Source organism: Salmo salar, unplaced genomic scaffold (genome assembly GCF_965601325.2).
Source record: "Salmo salar unplaced genomic scaffold, fSalSal1 ptg000648l, whole genome shotgun sequence".
Taxonomy (NCBI): Eukaryota; Metazoa; Chordata; class Actinopteri; order Salmoniformes; family Salmonidae; genus Salmo; species Salmo salar.
The window spans coordinates 184592-198044 of NW_027675452.1; the positions used below are offsets into that span (position 1 = coordinate 184592).

The window sequence follows — 13453 nt, forward strand, 5'->3', positions numbered from 1 at the left end:
GGTCCGGTCTGGAACAAATCTGAACCATTCATAGACATCTTTCTTTGGTCCAGATTTTGTCCGGTCTAGAGAAGCCTTGATTTGGCCAAAACATAGACGTCTATAAATTACTTATTTTCAACTTTCATTCATAGCCAAAAATGAGCCTGATTTGAACATGAGCCTGATTTCAATGTCCAGAAAAGATGCCTTTTCACTGTCCTGGAAAATACATTTTCCCCTTTCATTCTGAACTTCAACGTCTTCAAAATACATATTTTAGACGGCATTTTATGTTCTCGCCAATGGCAGCAGAACGGCAAGGACCGGCCCTCCTGGTGACGACTCTGCATCAAAACTCAGCATGACACATCATTCTTCGTTTTCCCACCGGATCTACGTCTCATCAAACGGCAGTCGTCACAGACACTGGGGATCTTCAATTTCAACTGCTCCTCCTCAACACTTAATCAAATCAAATGTTATTGGTCACATACACATGGTTCGCAGATGTTATTGCGAGTGTAGAGGAATGCTTGTGCTTCTAGTTCCGACAGTGCAGTAATATCTAACAAGTAATCTAACAATTCCACAACAACTACCTTATACACACAAATCTAAGTAAAGGGGTGTAATAAGAACATATAAATATATGGATGAGTGATGACCGAGCGGCATAGGCAAGATGCAATAGATGGTATAAAATACAGTATATACATATGAGATGAGTGATGTAAGATAGGTAAACATTATTAAAGTGGCATTATTAAAGAGACTTGTGATCTATTTATTAAAGTGGCCAATGATTTTGCTTCTTCTTTTTATTATTGTTTGGTGTTTTGGAACCAAACTTCAATGTTGCACTTCCGTCACCTACTAGAAGTACGCTTCCTGTGCTCTTTTTTAGATGTTGTAGAAAGCTAGCTACCTGCAGTAACCCATCAACCCCGTATGGACGATCCACTGAGGTTAACGAATACTGGGGAATAAAATGTAAACGAATTTGTCACACCGTGTGAAAGAAAGGTTTTGAAGTTGGAGGCATATTTACTTCCAGTAGGTGGTGATAGTACACCATTTAAATTGTGTACCAAATGCCATAAAACAATATAGAAGAAGAAGAGGCAGAACGTGAACGGCTAGTGCTTTGGTTTGTTTACGTCGTGAATATAAAATGTCACGATTACAGTTCTTGAATGTGTTTCTTACCGAACGATTAACAGCGGTAGCTATGGAGATATCCGTTGTACTTGAACAACATTTAGGCGAGTACCAGGAAGAAATCTCCCGTTCAAATGAGGAGAACAAACGTCTACAGAGCCTGTTGGATTTGGTTTTCAGCTCCGAAATCAAGTTACAGCGCGAAGGTTTGCAATTATATAATGACACCTCAAAATGCACGAATCATATAGTTACTGTGGGCAACACTTATTGATCAAATACTTATACAAATGTAATCATTATGGGTTTTCTTTCCCCTCCCGCCAGACTCCCAGCAGCTCTCTCTTCCGGTCTCCGAAGAGGCCGTTCCCCCTGAGCAGCAGCACTGTGAGGAGGAGAGTAGCCCCAGTCTGGGGCAGGAGGACCCAGAGCCCACACAGATTAAAGGGGAACAGGAGGACCTCAGGACCAGTCAAGAGGAAGAGCAGCCTCAAGGGCTGGAACCTGATACCAAAGACCTCTTGATCCCTGCCTGTGTGAAAAGTGACTATGAACAGGACCCATCTCTGCCCTCACATCTTGACCAAACCTTGGAGAACAGAGAGAGAGACTCTCAACCCACCAACACAACTGAACAGATCAAAACAGAACCTGATGGAGAGGACTACAGAGTATCAGAACCAACCAGGGACTCTCAGCTCCTCTCTGAAGCCCAGGTAGAAAACATAGAAGAACATGTTGATGGGATGGAGAGACCCATTCCCCCTCCCTTCTCTCCAGACTCCCAGCAGCCCTCTCTCCCTGTCTCTAAAGAGGAGGTTCCCCCAGAGCAGCAGGAGAGAAGCCCCAGGCTGGGTCTGGAGGACCCAGAGCCCACAAAACAAGAGGAACTCTGGACGAATCAGGAGGAACAGCAGCTGGAATCTGACAGCAGAGTATCAGAACCAACCAGGGACTCTCAGCTCATCTCTGCAGTAAATCCAGAATGTTCTGCAGCTCTGGGTGAAAACAGAGTATGTGTTGATGAGGCAGTGGAGATGCTTATTCTCCTTTTCTTCCCTCCAGACTCCCAGCAGCTCTCTCTTCCTGTCTCCGAAGAGGCCGTTCCCCCTGAGCAGCAGCACTGTGAGCAGGAGAGTAGCCCCAGTCTGGGACAGGAGGACCCAGAGCCCACACAGATTAAAGAGGAACAGGAGGACCTCAGGACCAGTCAGGGGGAAGACCAGCCTCAAGGTCTGGAGTCTAAAATCAGAGTTTTAGAACCAACCAGCCTCTGCAGAGTATCAGAACCAACCAGCCTCTGCAGAGTTTTAGAACCAACCAGCCTCTGCAGAGTTTTAGAACCAACGTCTGTAGCAAATCCAGACTGTTCTGCAGCTCAGAGTGAAAAGACAGAACAATACGTTGATGTGCTGGAGAGACCCATTCTACCTTCCTACCCTCCAGAACTCCCTGGCTTTGAAGAGGAGGTTCCCCCTGAGCAGCAAGAGAGGAGCCCCAGTCTGCAGCAGGAGGATCCAGAGCCCAAAAAGGTTAAAGACAAATGGGAGGAATTCAGGACCAGGCAGGAGGAAGAGCAGCTTCACATTGGGCTATCAGAACCAACACACTCTGTAGCAAATCCAGACTGTTCTGAAGCCCAGGTAGAAAACATAGAAGAACATGTTGATGGGATGGAGAGACCCATTCCCCCTCCCTTCTCTCCAGACTCCCAGCAGCCCTCTCTCCCTGTCTCTAAAGAGGAGGTTCCCCCAGAGCAGCAGGAGAGAAGCCCCAGGCTGGGTCTGGAGGACCCAGAGCCCACAAAACAAGAGGAACTCTGGACGAATCAGGAGGAACAGCAGCTGGAATCTGACAGCAGAGTATCAGAACCAACCAGGGACTCTCAGCTCATCTCTGCAGTAAATCCAGAATGTTCTGCAGCTCAGAGTGAAAATGGTAAAGTTCATCAGAGTCCCAGCACTTCTTCAGAACAAGTAAGATTATATTTAATTTATTATTAAACATGTTCAAAGGCACTCAGCACAAAAAAAAGCAGCATTTAATTCCAGAGACTACATGAGATTTTGAAAGCAATAGCAGAAAATGAATACTGAAAAATATAAACATGAATAAATGTAAAGTAATTTAAATATAAAGGATATACATTGTTTAAAATGCTGAACTCTATGACCATATCCAAGTTCCAAAACGGGGATCTCTGCTGTCCGTGAGTTTTCATATTACATTAATCTTTCCTTTTTGTTTCCCCCTTAGGATTCTAGTAATGTGGAATCAAATAAAGCATCTAATTTCTGTAACTGGAGTGACGAAAACATCTCAGTTACAGACAGCAACTCTTCAGACAGTAGCTCCTGCACTAAAGAAGACTCTGAGGCACGTAAACCAGCAAAGAGAACATGCCATTCTAGTGGTGTGCTGAATGAACCATCTGATTTGTCTAACTTATGTGATGAAAACAACCCGGGGACTGAGATCAGCCCTTCAGACGGCAACAAAGACATGAACATCCAAACAGACTCTGGGTCTCATAATCCAGCTAAGAGGATATGTCAGAGGGTGCATAGTGTTGCGGTAGCAAGACGTGGGAGTGGAGAGATGGCCTCCTGTTCCCATCCCAAAGTGCCAGGATCCACTCCAGATTACACCCACTGCATGCACTGTCAAGGTCTGTACATTCAAAAGTCACTATGGAAGCATGTCAGATACTGCCCTCTGAACCCCAATGCTGAAGAACCAAAACCTGGACAAAAGATGAGGATTCAGTCAGCAATGCCGTTTAAGTTGTGTCCTCAACCCGATTACGTCAGCACAGGTCTTTGGAAGATAGTTTGTGGTATGAACTCAAATGTCACACCTTGTAGGTCAGGCTAGCTCTCCAAGTGGATGGTTTGTTACACCTTGTAGGTCAGGCTAGCTCTCCAAGTGGATGGTTTGTTACACCTTGTAGGTCAGGCTAGCTCTCCAAGTGGATGGTTTGTTACACCTTGTAGGTCAGGCTAGCTCTCCAAGTGGATGGTTTGTTATACCTTGTAGGTCAGGCTAGCTCTCCAAGTGGATGGTTTGTTACACCTTGTAGGTCAGGCTAGCTCTCCAAGTGGATGGTTTGTTACACCTTGTAGGTCAGGCTAGCTCTCCAAGTGGATGGTTTGTTACACCTTGTAGGTCAGGCTAGCTCTCCAAGTGGATGGTTTGTTACACCTTGTAGGTCAGGCTAGCTCTCCAAGTGGATGGTTTGTTACACCTTGTAGGTCAGGCTAGCTCTCCAAGTGGATGGTTTGTTACACCTTGTAGGTCAGGCTAGCTCTCCAAGTGGATGGTTTGTTACACCTTGTAGGTCAGGCTAGCTCTCCAAGTGGATGGTTTGTTACACCTTGTAGGTCAGGCTAGCTCTCCAAGTGGATGGTTTGTTACACCTTGTAGGTCAGGCTAGCTCTCCAAGTGGATGGTTTGTTACACCTTGTAGGTCAGGCTAGCTCTCCAAGTGGATGGTTTGTTACACCTTGTAGGTCAGGCTAGCTCTCCAAGTGGATGGTTTGTTACACCTTGTAGGTCAGGCTAGCTCTCCAAGTGGATGGTTTGTTACACCTTGTAGGTCAGGCTAGCTCTCCAAGTGGATGGTTTGTTATACCTTGTAGGTCAGGCTAGCTCTCCAAGTGGATGGTTTGTTACACCTTGTAGGTCAGGCTAGCTCTCCAAGTGGATGGTTTGTTACACCTTGTAGGTCAGGCTAGCTCTCCAAGTGGATGGTTTGTTACACCTTGTAGGTCAGGCTAGCTCTCCAAGTGGATGGTTTGTTACACCTTGTAGGTCAGGCTAGCTCTCCAAGTGGATGGTTTGTTACACCTTGTAGGTCAGGCTAGCTCCCCAAGTGGATGGTTTGTTACACCTTGTAGGTCAGGCTAGCTCTCCAAGTGGATGGTTTGTTATACCTTGTAGGTCAGGCTAGCTCTCCAAGTGGATGGTTTGTTATACCTTGTAGGTCAGGCTAGCTCTCCAAGTGGATGGTTTGTTATACCTTGTAGGTCAGGCTAGCTCTCCAAGTGGATGGTTTGTTATACCTTGTATATACCTAATAATATTGGATTTTTTATACAGGTAATTGGCCTGGAAATGGTCATGTTTATTTGACCTATTCTTTCTTTTCTTTGTTATTTTTGCAATCTTTTCTCAACAGGTCCCCAGCCAACCCCTGTCACACAGGCACCCGGCCAGCCGACCCGTTGCACACGCACCCAGCCGATCCCTGTCGCAGTTGCACCCGGCCAGCCGACCCGTCGCACACGTGCCCAGCCGACCCGTCGCACACGTGCCCAGCCGACCCGTCGCACACGTGCCCAGCCGACCCGTCTCACACGTGCCCAGCCGACCCGTCGCACACGTGCCCAGCCGACCCGTCTCACAGGCGCCCAGCCGACCCGTCGCACAGGCGCCCAGCCGACCCGTCGCACAGGCGCCCAGCCGACCCGTCGCACAGGCGCCCAGCCGACCCGTCGCACAGGCGCCCAGCCGACCCGTCGCACAGGCGCCCAGCCGACCCGTCGCACAGGCGCCCAGCCGACCCGTCGCACAGGCGCCCAGCCGAGCCGTCGCACAGGCGCCCAGCCGAGCCGTCGCACAGGCGCCCAGCCGAGCCGTCGCACAGGCACCCAGCCGACCCGAAGAAACGCTGTGAGATTAAAGTGGATCATTGATGAGGTAGCAGCAGTAGAGAAACACATGATGCCGTTCCTGGAAAGAGTAGCCGAGTTCCTGGAAAGAGGGACTGCCTCAAATGCCTCCAGTCAGAACCTGTGGCGCTCAAACACAGAAACTGGTTAGGCATTAAACTCTATGTACATAACAGAATCAAACGGAGACAGAGTACTGCAGGGAATTCAGGGGGCAGCAGCCCTGACCGGGACTCAAACTCAGGTCCAGAGACTGGCAACCCAACACCTTAGCCAAACAAAATGTTATTGTTCTTTGACTCAGTAATTGGTGCCTTCCGGGTGTGCTATAAAGTTCAGAAGTTATGGGCCAAGTTAGAAATCTGTCTGTCAGAAGTTTTACAATGTAAGTTTACTTTTAATCTGTCAATATGCATATTTCAAGACATGGAATGTCGGGGTGCTGTTAGATAACTAATGGGTTGGACAATATTATCTTCCTCACTTATATTGAATTAGATATTACTTAAATACTGCAAGTCAAATTATACTCCAACATTAAGAGAATGGAAGAATCAAACATTTTATTATTTAAATATTGAATACAATCTTTCTACAGACAGAAACAACATAAAATGGCCCCTTTTTTAAACTTGTTTTTCAACCCCTGAGAAACAGACAGTTACTGAAGCGTCCCTGGAGCAGTTTAGTGGTTCTGTGTCTTGCTCAAGGACACAACAGCAGGAGGATACCCAAAAGCCTACCAGAATTGTTCCATTCAGACTTGGGATTGAAAACAGTGACTTTCCAGTTGCAGGTCTGCTTCTAAGGACATGATCAATGAAATGTTACCTGGCTAAAACCATTTACTACAACTACTACATTAAACTGTTTTCCTTAGCTCGCTGACCAACCTAGTGTTGGGCTAAGGTTAGCAAAATTCACAGGTTTTTCAGAAATCCTGGTTGAAATATTCACAGAATCAGAAGGGATTAAGCATGAAATCCAGAATCCTTTATCCAGGATTTCCAGAATAGCTGTGAGTTTTGGGAAAGCTATCAGAATTTTGCAACCCCAGTTGGGCTTTATTAAAGTTACTATTAATGATCATCATCATCATCATCATCTTTATTGATAGAGCTAAATACTGCTTCCTACATGGTCACTTTTATGATAGAATTGGGCAGGACTCAGTCATTTTGCCATTATAGAGATACCAATATATATATCATACATCCCAATTTAATGTCTGGTGTATGTCACATTACTCGACAACTTCATTTGGTGTCGAATTAGGGAGATAGCCTTACAATATGTGCCAATGTTACCCTAAATTGATTCGTTTTACTTTCCACAACAGACAGACTACTTTTGTGTGTTTTAGAATGGTTTGTTTTCTCGTGGATGCATTGTCATACACCTGAGAATAGTGGAAAAAGACATTGCCACAATCAAAACAAGGGCTTCATTCAAAAATGGAAATTCAAGACAGTTTATCGAAACATGATTAGTACCATTATTATAACACACAAATACAGTCTCATATCTCCAAAACATCTAGTTTATGTATGAAACCACTGTCATATAATGATCTGTCATGTATTAACTCAACTCTGTTACATTAATAGAGACAGAGCCTTCAGAAGGTATTCGCACCCCTTTACGTTTTTCCACATTTTGTGTTACAGCCTGAATTTAAAATAGATTCAATTGAGATTTGTCACTGACCTACACACAATATCTCATCATGTCAAAGTGGAATTCGTTTTTTAGTTTTTATTTTACAAATTAGATTAGATATTTCATTTTCAATAAATGTGCAAATATTTCTAAAAACATGTTTCCACTTTGTCATTATGGGGTATTGTGTGTAGATGGGTGGGGAAAAACATATTTAATCCAGGATGTTACACAACAAAATGTGGAATAAGTCAAGTGGTATAAATGCTTTCTGAAGGCATTTATACCACTTGACTTATTCCACAGAGAGACAGGAGTTAACATGTTTAGTGGTAGATGATACAGGTCTTAACTTAGACCAAAATGAATGAACCCTTCACAGAACACTTGATACAGGTCTTGACTTTGACCAAAATGAATGAACCCTTTACAGAACACTTGATACAGGTCTTGACTTTGACCAAAATGAATGAACCCTTTACAGAACACTTGATACAGGTCTTGACTTTGACCAAAATGAATGAACCCTTTACAGAACACTTGATACAGGTCTTGACTTTGACCAGAGTGAATGAACCCTTTACAGAAGACTTGATACAGGTCTTGACTTTGACCAAAATGAATGAACCCTTTACAGAACACTTTCGACGACTTGATCACGGCTTTTACACACGCTGATGTAGTCTGTTTTGCTGGCTGGGATAGGGAGGTCCTCCTGACTGACGAGAGACGAACAGAGGTAGGGGCTGCCAGGGGTGCAGAGTGGGTCGATGTAAGACAACTCCCTCTCTCTCTCCTTCCCCTTCCTCCTCTCCGACGCCATGTCAATCTGGAGCTCAAGCTGCTTCCTAGGTCCCCCCGTCCCCATCTTGATTGACGGACGCCTGCTCCGGCTCTGAGACCTCCAGTAGCTATTGCTGTTGTAGGACGGGAGTCCCTCCTTTTTTAGGCGAAAACTCTTCTCTTTCTCCACAAGCATTAGGCCCTGGTCCTCTCCCCCCTCTGTGTCCCCCCTCTTCTCTCCTGGACCCTCGGCCCGCAAGCCTGGTGTAGATTGCGTGCTGTGTTGGTGGGTCATATTCTTCAGTTTCATCTTCTGACTCGTCAGCTGCTGTTGCACTTTGCTCTGCTGCCTGTGGGTGGCGCTGTGGCTGTAGTACACAGACCTGGGCACCGGCCTGGCCTTGAATGTCCTCCTCTCTTTGGCCACCAGGTTCTCCAGTTCCACTTCAATCCTCTGCTCCCTCTTCCTCCTCTCTCTCTCCAGGAAGCTGAACGGTCTCTGGGGTGAGCAGGAGGAGGCCCGTTGGTTGCCACCGCTGACCGAGACATACCGATAATTACTAAAGTTAACTCCGTGGTTACCGGGATTGTAACCGGGTCGCTGGCTGAGGCGGCAGCTGATGACATCGTAGAGCGGCAGGCGAGTGTGGGCGGGCGCCGGCGAGGCCCTGAACTTCATGCCGCACTCCCTCAGCTCGTCCAGCTCCCGGCGCAGCAGCAAGTTCTCCAGCTCCACCTCCGAACGCGTCCTGACCTTAATAACAATAATACATCAATATTACATTAGTTGTGTATAGTACTTTTAACCCAAACACCCAGAGGGACATTTGCTCAGCACGTCTGGCATACATATAGTGTATTTATGACACGCAGTACATTCCCTATGGAATGCTATGTTACATTATTAATTCAAGACTCTTTAGGGAACAATACAACTAAACAAAACCTCCTCACCTTCCTCCTCTTCTTCTCCTCCTCCCTCATCATCATCCTGAACGGCTTGGGGACGGTCACAGTCCCCCTGGAGTTATCAGGACCTCTATCCCCCCTATAGCTCTCTCCTCTGGTTCTCCTCCCTGTCTTGCTCAGGTTTCCTCCCTGGTTTCTGCCCTGGCTCTTGGGGCAGCAGCCTCTCAGCTGGAGCTGGATCTGGAGCTGGCTCCTAGATGGTGAAGTAGAGGATGGCTGCTTATGGGCGGTGGTGGTGGTGGTGGTCATACTCTCTGGACAGCAGGACTGACTGTCCCTGTGGGGGAACAATAGTAAAACAAAGCTTCAATTGCAACGTATATCTTCTAGTGAATGCTTTGATGCCTTGTTTCATTTTTTGATGTGATTGACCTTTGGCTCCAAGCACCCTTTCATGTATTTACGCAAGAGGATAAGAGTTGAGCACATTGATTATTTTTGAAAAAATAATTCATACAGTTAAAAACAATTTAATGTATAAAGTACCACAGAGGAAGTCACATTCTCTCTCTTTACCTGAGACTGTTCCTGAGGGGTTTGTCCTTCCTGCTCCAGGCCCTGGGGCTGTGGCTGTCATCTACAATCAGAAAGAGACAAAATAGTGAACTATTAAAAATGTGACCTTGATGGATGGATTGAGTGATTTTGTGTAGACCTACAATGCCTTCAGAAAGTATTCACGCCCCTTTACTTATTCCACATTTTGTTTGTGTAACAGCCTGAATTTAAAATTGAGTTCAGCTTTTTTTTGACACTGTTCTACACACAATACCCCATAATGTCAAAGTGGAATTATGTTTTTTTCACATTTTTTACTAATTCATTAAAATGAAAAGCAGAAATGTCTTGAGTCAATAAATATTCAACCCCTTTGTTATGGCATGCATAAATAAGTTCAGGAGTGCTTAACAATTCACATAAGTTCCATGGACTCACTGTCTGCGATTTTTAAATGACTAATCATCTCTGTACCCCACACATACAGTTATCTGTAAGGTCCCACAGTCGAGCAGTGAATTTTAAACACAGATTCAACCAAAGACCAGAGAAGTTTCCCAATGCCTCACAAAGAAGGGCACCTATTGGTAGATGGGTAAAAATTCAAAACCAGACATTGAATATCCTTTAAGCATGGTGAAGTTATTAATAACACTTTGGATGTTGTATCAATACACCCAGTCACTACAACGATACAGGCGTCCTTCCTAACTCAGTTGCCGGAGAGGATGGAAACCTCTCAGGGATTTCACCATGAGGCCAATGGTGACTTTAAAACAGTTACAGAGATGAATGGCTGTAATAGGAGATAACTGAGGATGGATCAACAGCATTGTAGTTACTCCACAATACTAACCTAATTGACAGAGTGAAAAGAAGGAAGCCTGTACAGAATAAAAAATATTCCAAAACATGCATCCTGTTTGCAACAAGTCTTATGTTTGGGGCAAATACAACACATATATTTTTTGCTCCATATTTTCAAGCCTAGTGGTGACTGCATTATGTTATGGGTATGCTTGTAATCATTAAGGATTGGAAGTTTTTCAGGATAAAAAAAAATAAATGAAATAAGCACAGGAAGATAAGCGCAGGAAAATCCTAGTGGAAAACCTGGTTCAGTCTGCTTTCCACCAGACACTGGGAGATGAATTCACCTTTCAGCAGGACAATAACCGAAAACACAACACCAAATCTACACTGGAGTTGCTTACCAAGAAGACATTATACAATCCAGGTGTGGAAAGTTCTTAGAGACTTACAGGTGTGACCGCTGGCAAAGGGGATTCTAACATGTATTGACTCAGGGGTGTGAATACTTATTTAAATGAGATACTGTATTTCTGTATTTAATTTCCAATAAATGTAAAAAGAAAATATTATAAAAACATGTTTTCACTTTGTCATTATGGGGTATTGTGTGTAGATGGGTGAAGATTTTTTTTATTTAATCAATTTTGAATTCAGGCTGTAACACAGCAAAATATGGAATGAGTCAAGGGATTTGAATGCTTTCTGAAGGCACTGTTTATACACAGTACATACATTTATTTTTTAAACGTGACCAGGATTTCACAATAAAGTCAGAAACTTACTGTATTTCCATTTAGTGAACGTTTTGCTGAATTATTTACAAAAATATTGACAACGGTAGGAGAAGATTAGCATATTATGTTACAGCAGGGGACATATTTATGACATGCTGTTTATGGCTCTTTTTCCCACTGACCTCTCTCTTCCAGCAGCAGTTCATAATGGTTATCCTCCTCTCCTCCGTCTCCACCAACACCGTCTCCTGATTGGTCAGACACGTCACTGGACGTCTCCTCGTGGAAGTTATTAAGCTCCTCGTCTGAAAGGATTCTCTGCAGTCGCCTCACTGGCATAGAGCCAGAGCTCTGGCTTTCCGACGCGACACTGAGAGATAGGAGAGATTGAGTACCATTTAAGATGAGCTTTCATTGTTGCTACCATGGAAAAAGTATCAAGCGCATCACGGTTAAAGCCCTCCTTATGATGTGAAACACTAAAATACCGTTTTCAAAAGCACAACAAAACAAACACTGATGTTTTTGTTCCCCCAAATACTACTCTGGACAAATATATAAATGCAACAATTTCAAAGATTTTACTGAATAACAGTTCATATAAGGAAATCAGTCAAGTGAAATAAATTCATTAGGCGCTAATCTATGGATTTCACATGACTGGGCAGGGGCACAGCCATGGGTGGGCCTGGGAAGGCATAGCCCTCAGCTCATGAAACATGGAATCAACACATTACATGTTGCATTTATATTTTGGTTCAGTATAATAAACACTTCATTTTCCCCTGTCTTGTAAAAAGGTAGCACAAGGTTACATAGCCTACAACTACTTAACTAAAAACTAAATTCCATTTCAAAAGGTACAGTACTAAAAGCCATGATATCAGACCTGGGCTGGAGATCCTGTATGTCTCTGCCCTCTCTCTCCAAACACTTGTGCTCCTCATCGTCCTTCTTGTTGACCTTTGACCTTTTACAGATATACATCTTCTCCAGCTCAGCCATGTTCCTCAGATGGGTTCTCTGCAGCTGCTCCAGCCTCTGGTAGTAGTCCTGGTGGGGGAAGAGGAACACCCACATTTAGGACCAGGATTGAATCCGTTCGCCTGGTTATGCACCTTTTAAAGACAATGTCCCCACGGTCCCGGACACCACATTCATGGTAAACTCTGCATTTGTTGGCTCAATCTGAAATGACCTTCTATGTCAAAGCGCACACTGATTGGATAGAATCCCAACCTTTTGATTCAGACAATCTTTTGACCCTTTTCACACTACCAAGCCAAACCAAACCAAGCCAAACCAAGCCAAAATAACCAAACCAAGCCAAAATAACCAAGCCAAACCAAACCAAGCCAAACCAAGCCAAAATAACCAAACCAAGCCAAACCAAACCAAAATAACCAAACCAAGTCAAGCCAAACCAAACCAAACCAAACCAAGCCAAACCAAACCAAGCCAAACCAAGCCAAAATAACCAAACCAAGTCAAGCCAAACCAAACCAAACCAAGCCAAACCAAACCAAGCCAAACCAAGCCAAAATAACCAAACCAAGTCAAGCCAAACCAAACCAAACCAAACCAAGTCAAGCCAAACCAAACCAAACCAAACCAAACCAAACCAAACCAAGCCAAACCAAGCCAAAATAACCAAACCAAGTCAAGCCAAACCAAACCAAACCAAAATAACCAAACCAAACCAAACCAAGCCAAACCAAGCCAAAATAACCAAGCCAAACCAAACCAAACCAAGCCAAACCAAGCCAAACTAAACAAAACCAAGACAAGCCAAGCCATAGTAGCTGGAACCGTGCTAGAAAGGATCAGGTAAAGATAAAAATTGCCCAGCCAGAGCATTAAAGTTTGGGTTGACATGAAGGCACTACTGTCCCATCGCAGCAATTTAGTTCAACATCAGTTGTTAACAGGCAAAGCCTACGCATATACAGAGGAACAGTAGAAACAGTAAAGGAATGGTCATGAATTTATAGTAAAAAGGAAACAGGTGCAAAGAGCATGGAGCAGTGTCTATTCTATGCTACCTGGTTGGAGAAGTAGACGCGTCCCAGGCCTGAGCGCTCCCCTCTCTCCACCCCGTATCCTTCCTCCAGAGAGAGAGAGCTCCGCATGTCATCTCTCCCCTCCTCGCTGCCCTCTGAATCCACATCATCATATTCCTGAAAGATT

At 44.5% G+C, this 13453-nt stretch overlaps 2 protein-coding genes across 2 annotated transcripts; one reads left to right on the forward strand and one right to left on the reverse strand.

Annotated features, from left to right (window-relative positions):
- Window positions 1–868: 868 nt before the first annotated feature.
- LOC106577293 (uncharacterized) lies at window positions 869–6897 on the forward strand. The gene is made up of 4 exons (XM_082972352.1): window positions 869–1346; window positions 1468–3116; window positions 3397–3808; window positions 5318–6897. The coding sequence occupies exons 1-4, from the start codon at window positions 1154–1156 to the stop codon at window positions 5959–5961; spliced, it is 2898 nt and encodes a 965-aa protein (XP_082828478.1). The 5' UTR covers window positions 869–1153; the 3' UTR covers window positions 5962–6897.
- On the reverse strand, window positions 6354–12648 carry LOC145877051 (uncharacterized). The gene is made up of 5 exons (XM_082972353.1): window positions 12156–12648; window positions 11449–11636; window positions 9738–9798; window positions 9207–9498; window positions 6354–9006 (listed from the first exon to the last, which is right to left on the reverse strand). The coding sequence occupies exons 1-5, from the start codon at window positions 12344–12346 to the stop codon at window positions 8101–8103; spliced, it is 1638 nt and encodes a 545-aa protein (XP_082828479.1). The 5' UTR covers window positions 12347–12648; the 3' UTR covers window positions 6354–8100.
- Window positions 12649–13453: the final 805 nt, after the last annotated feature.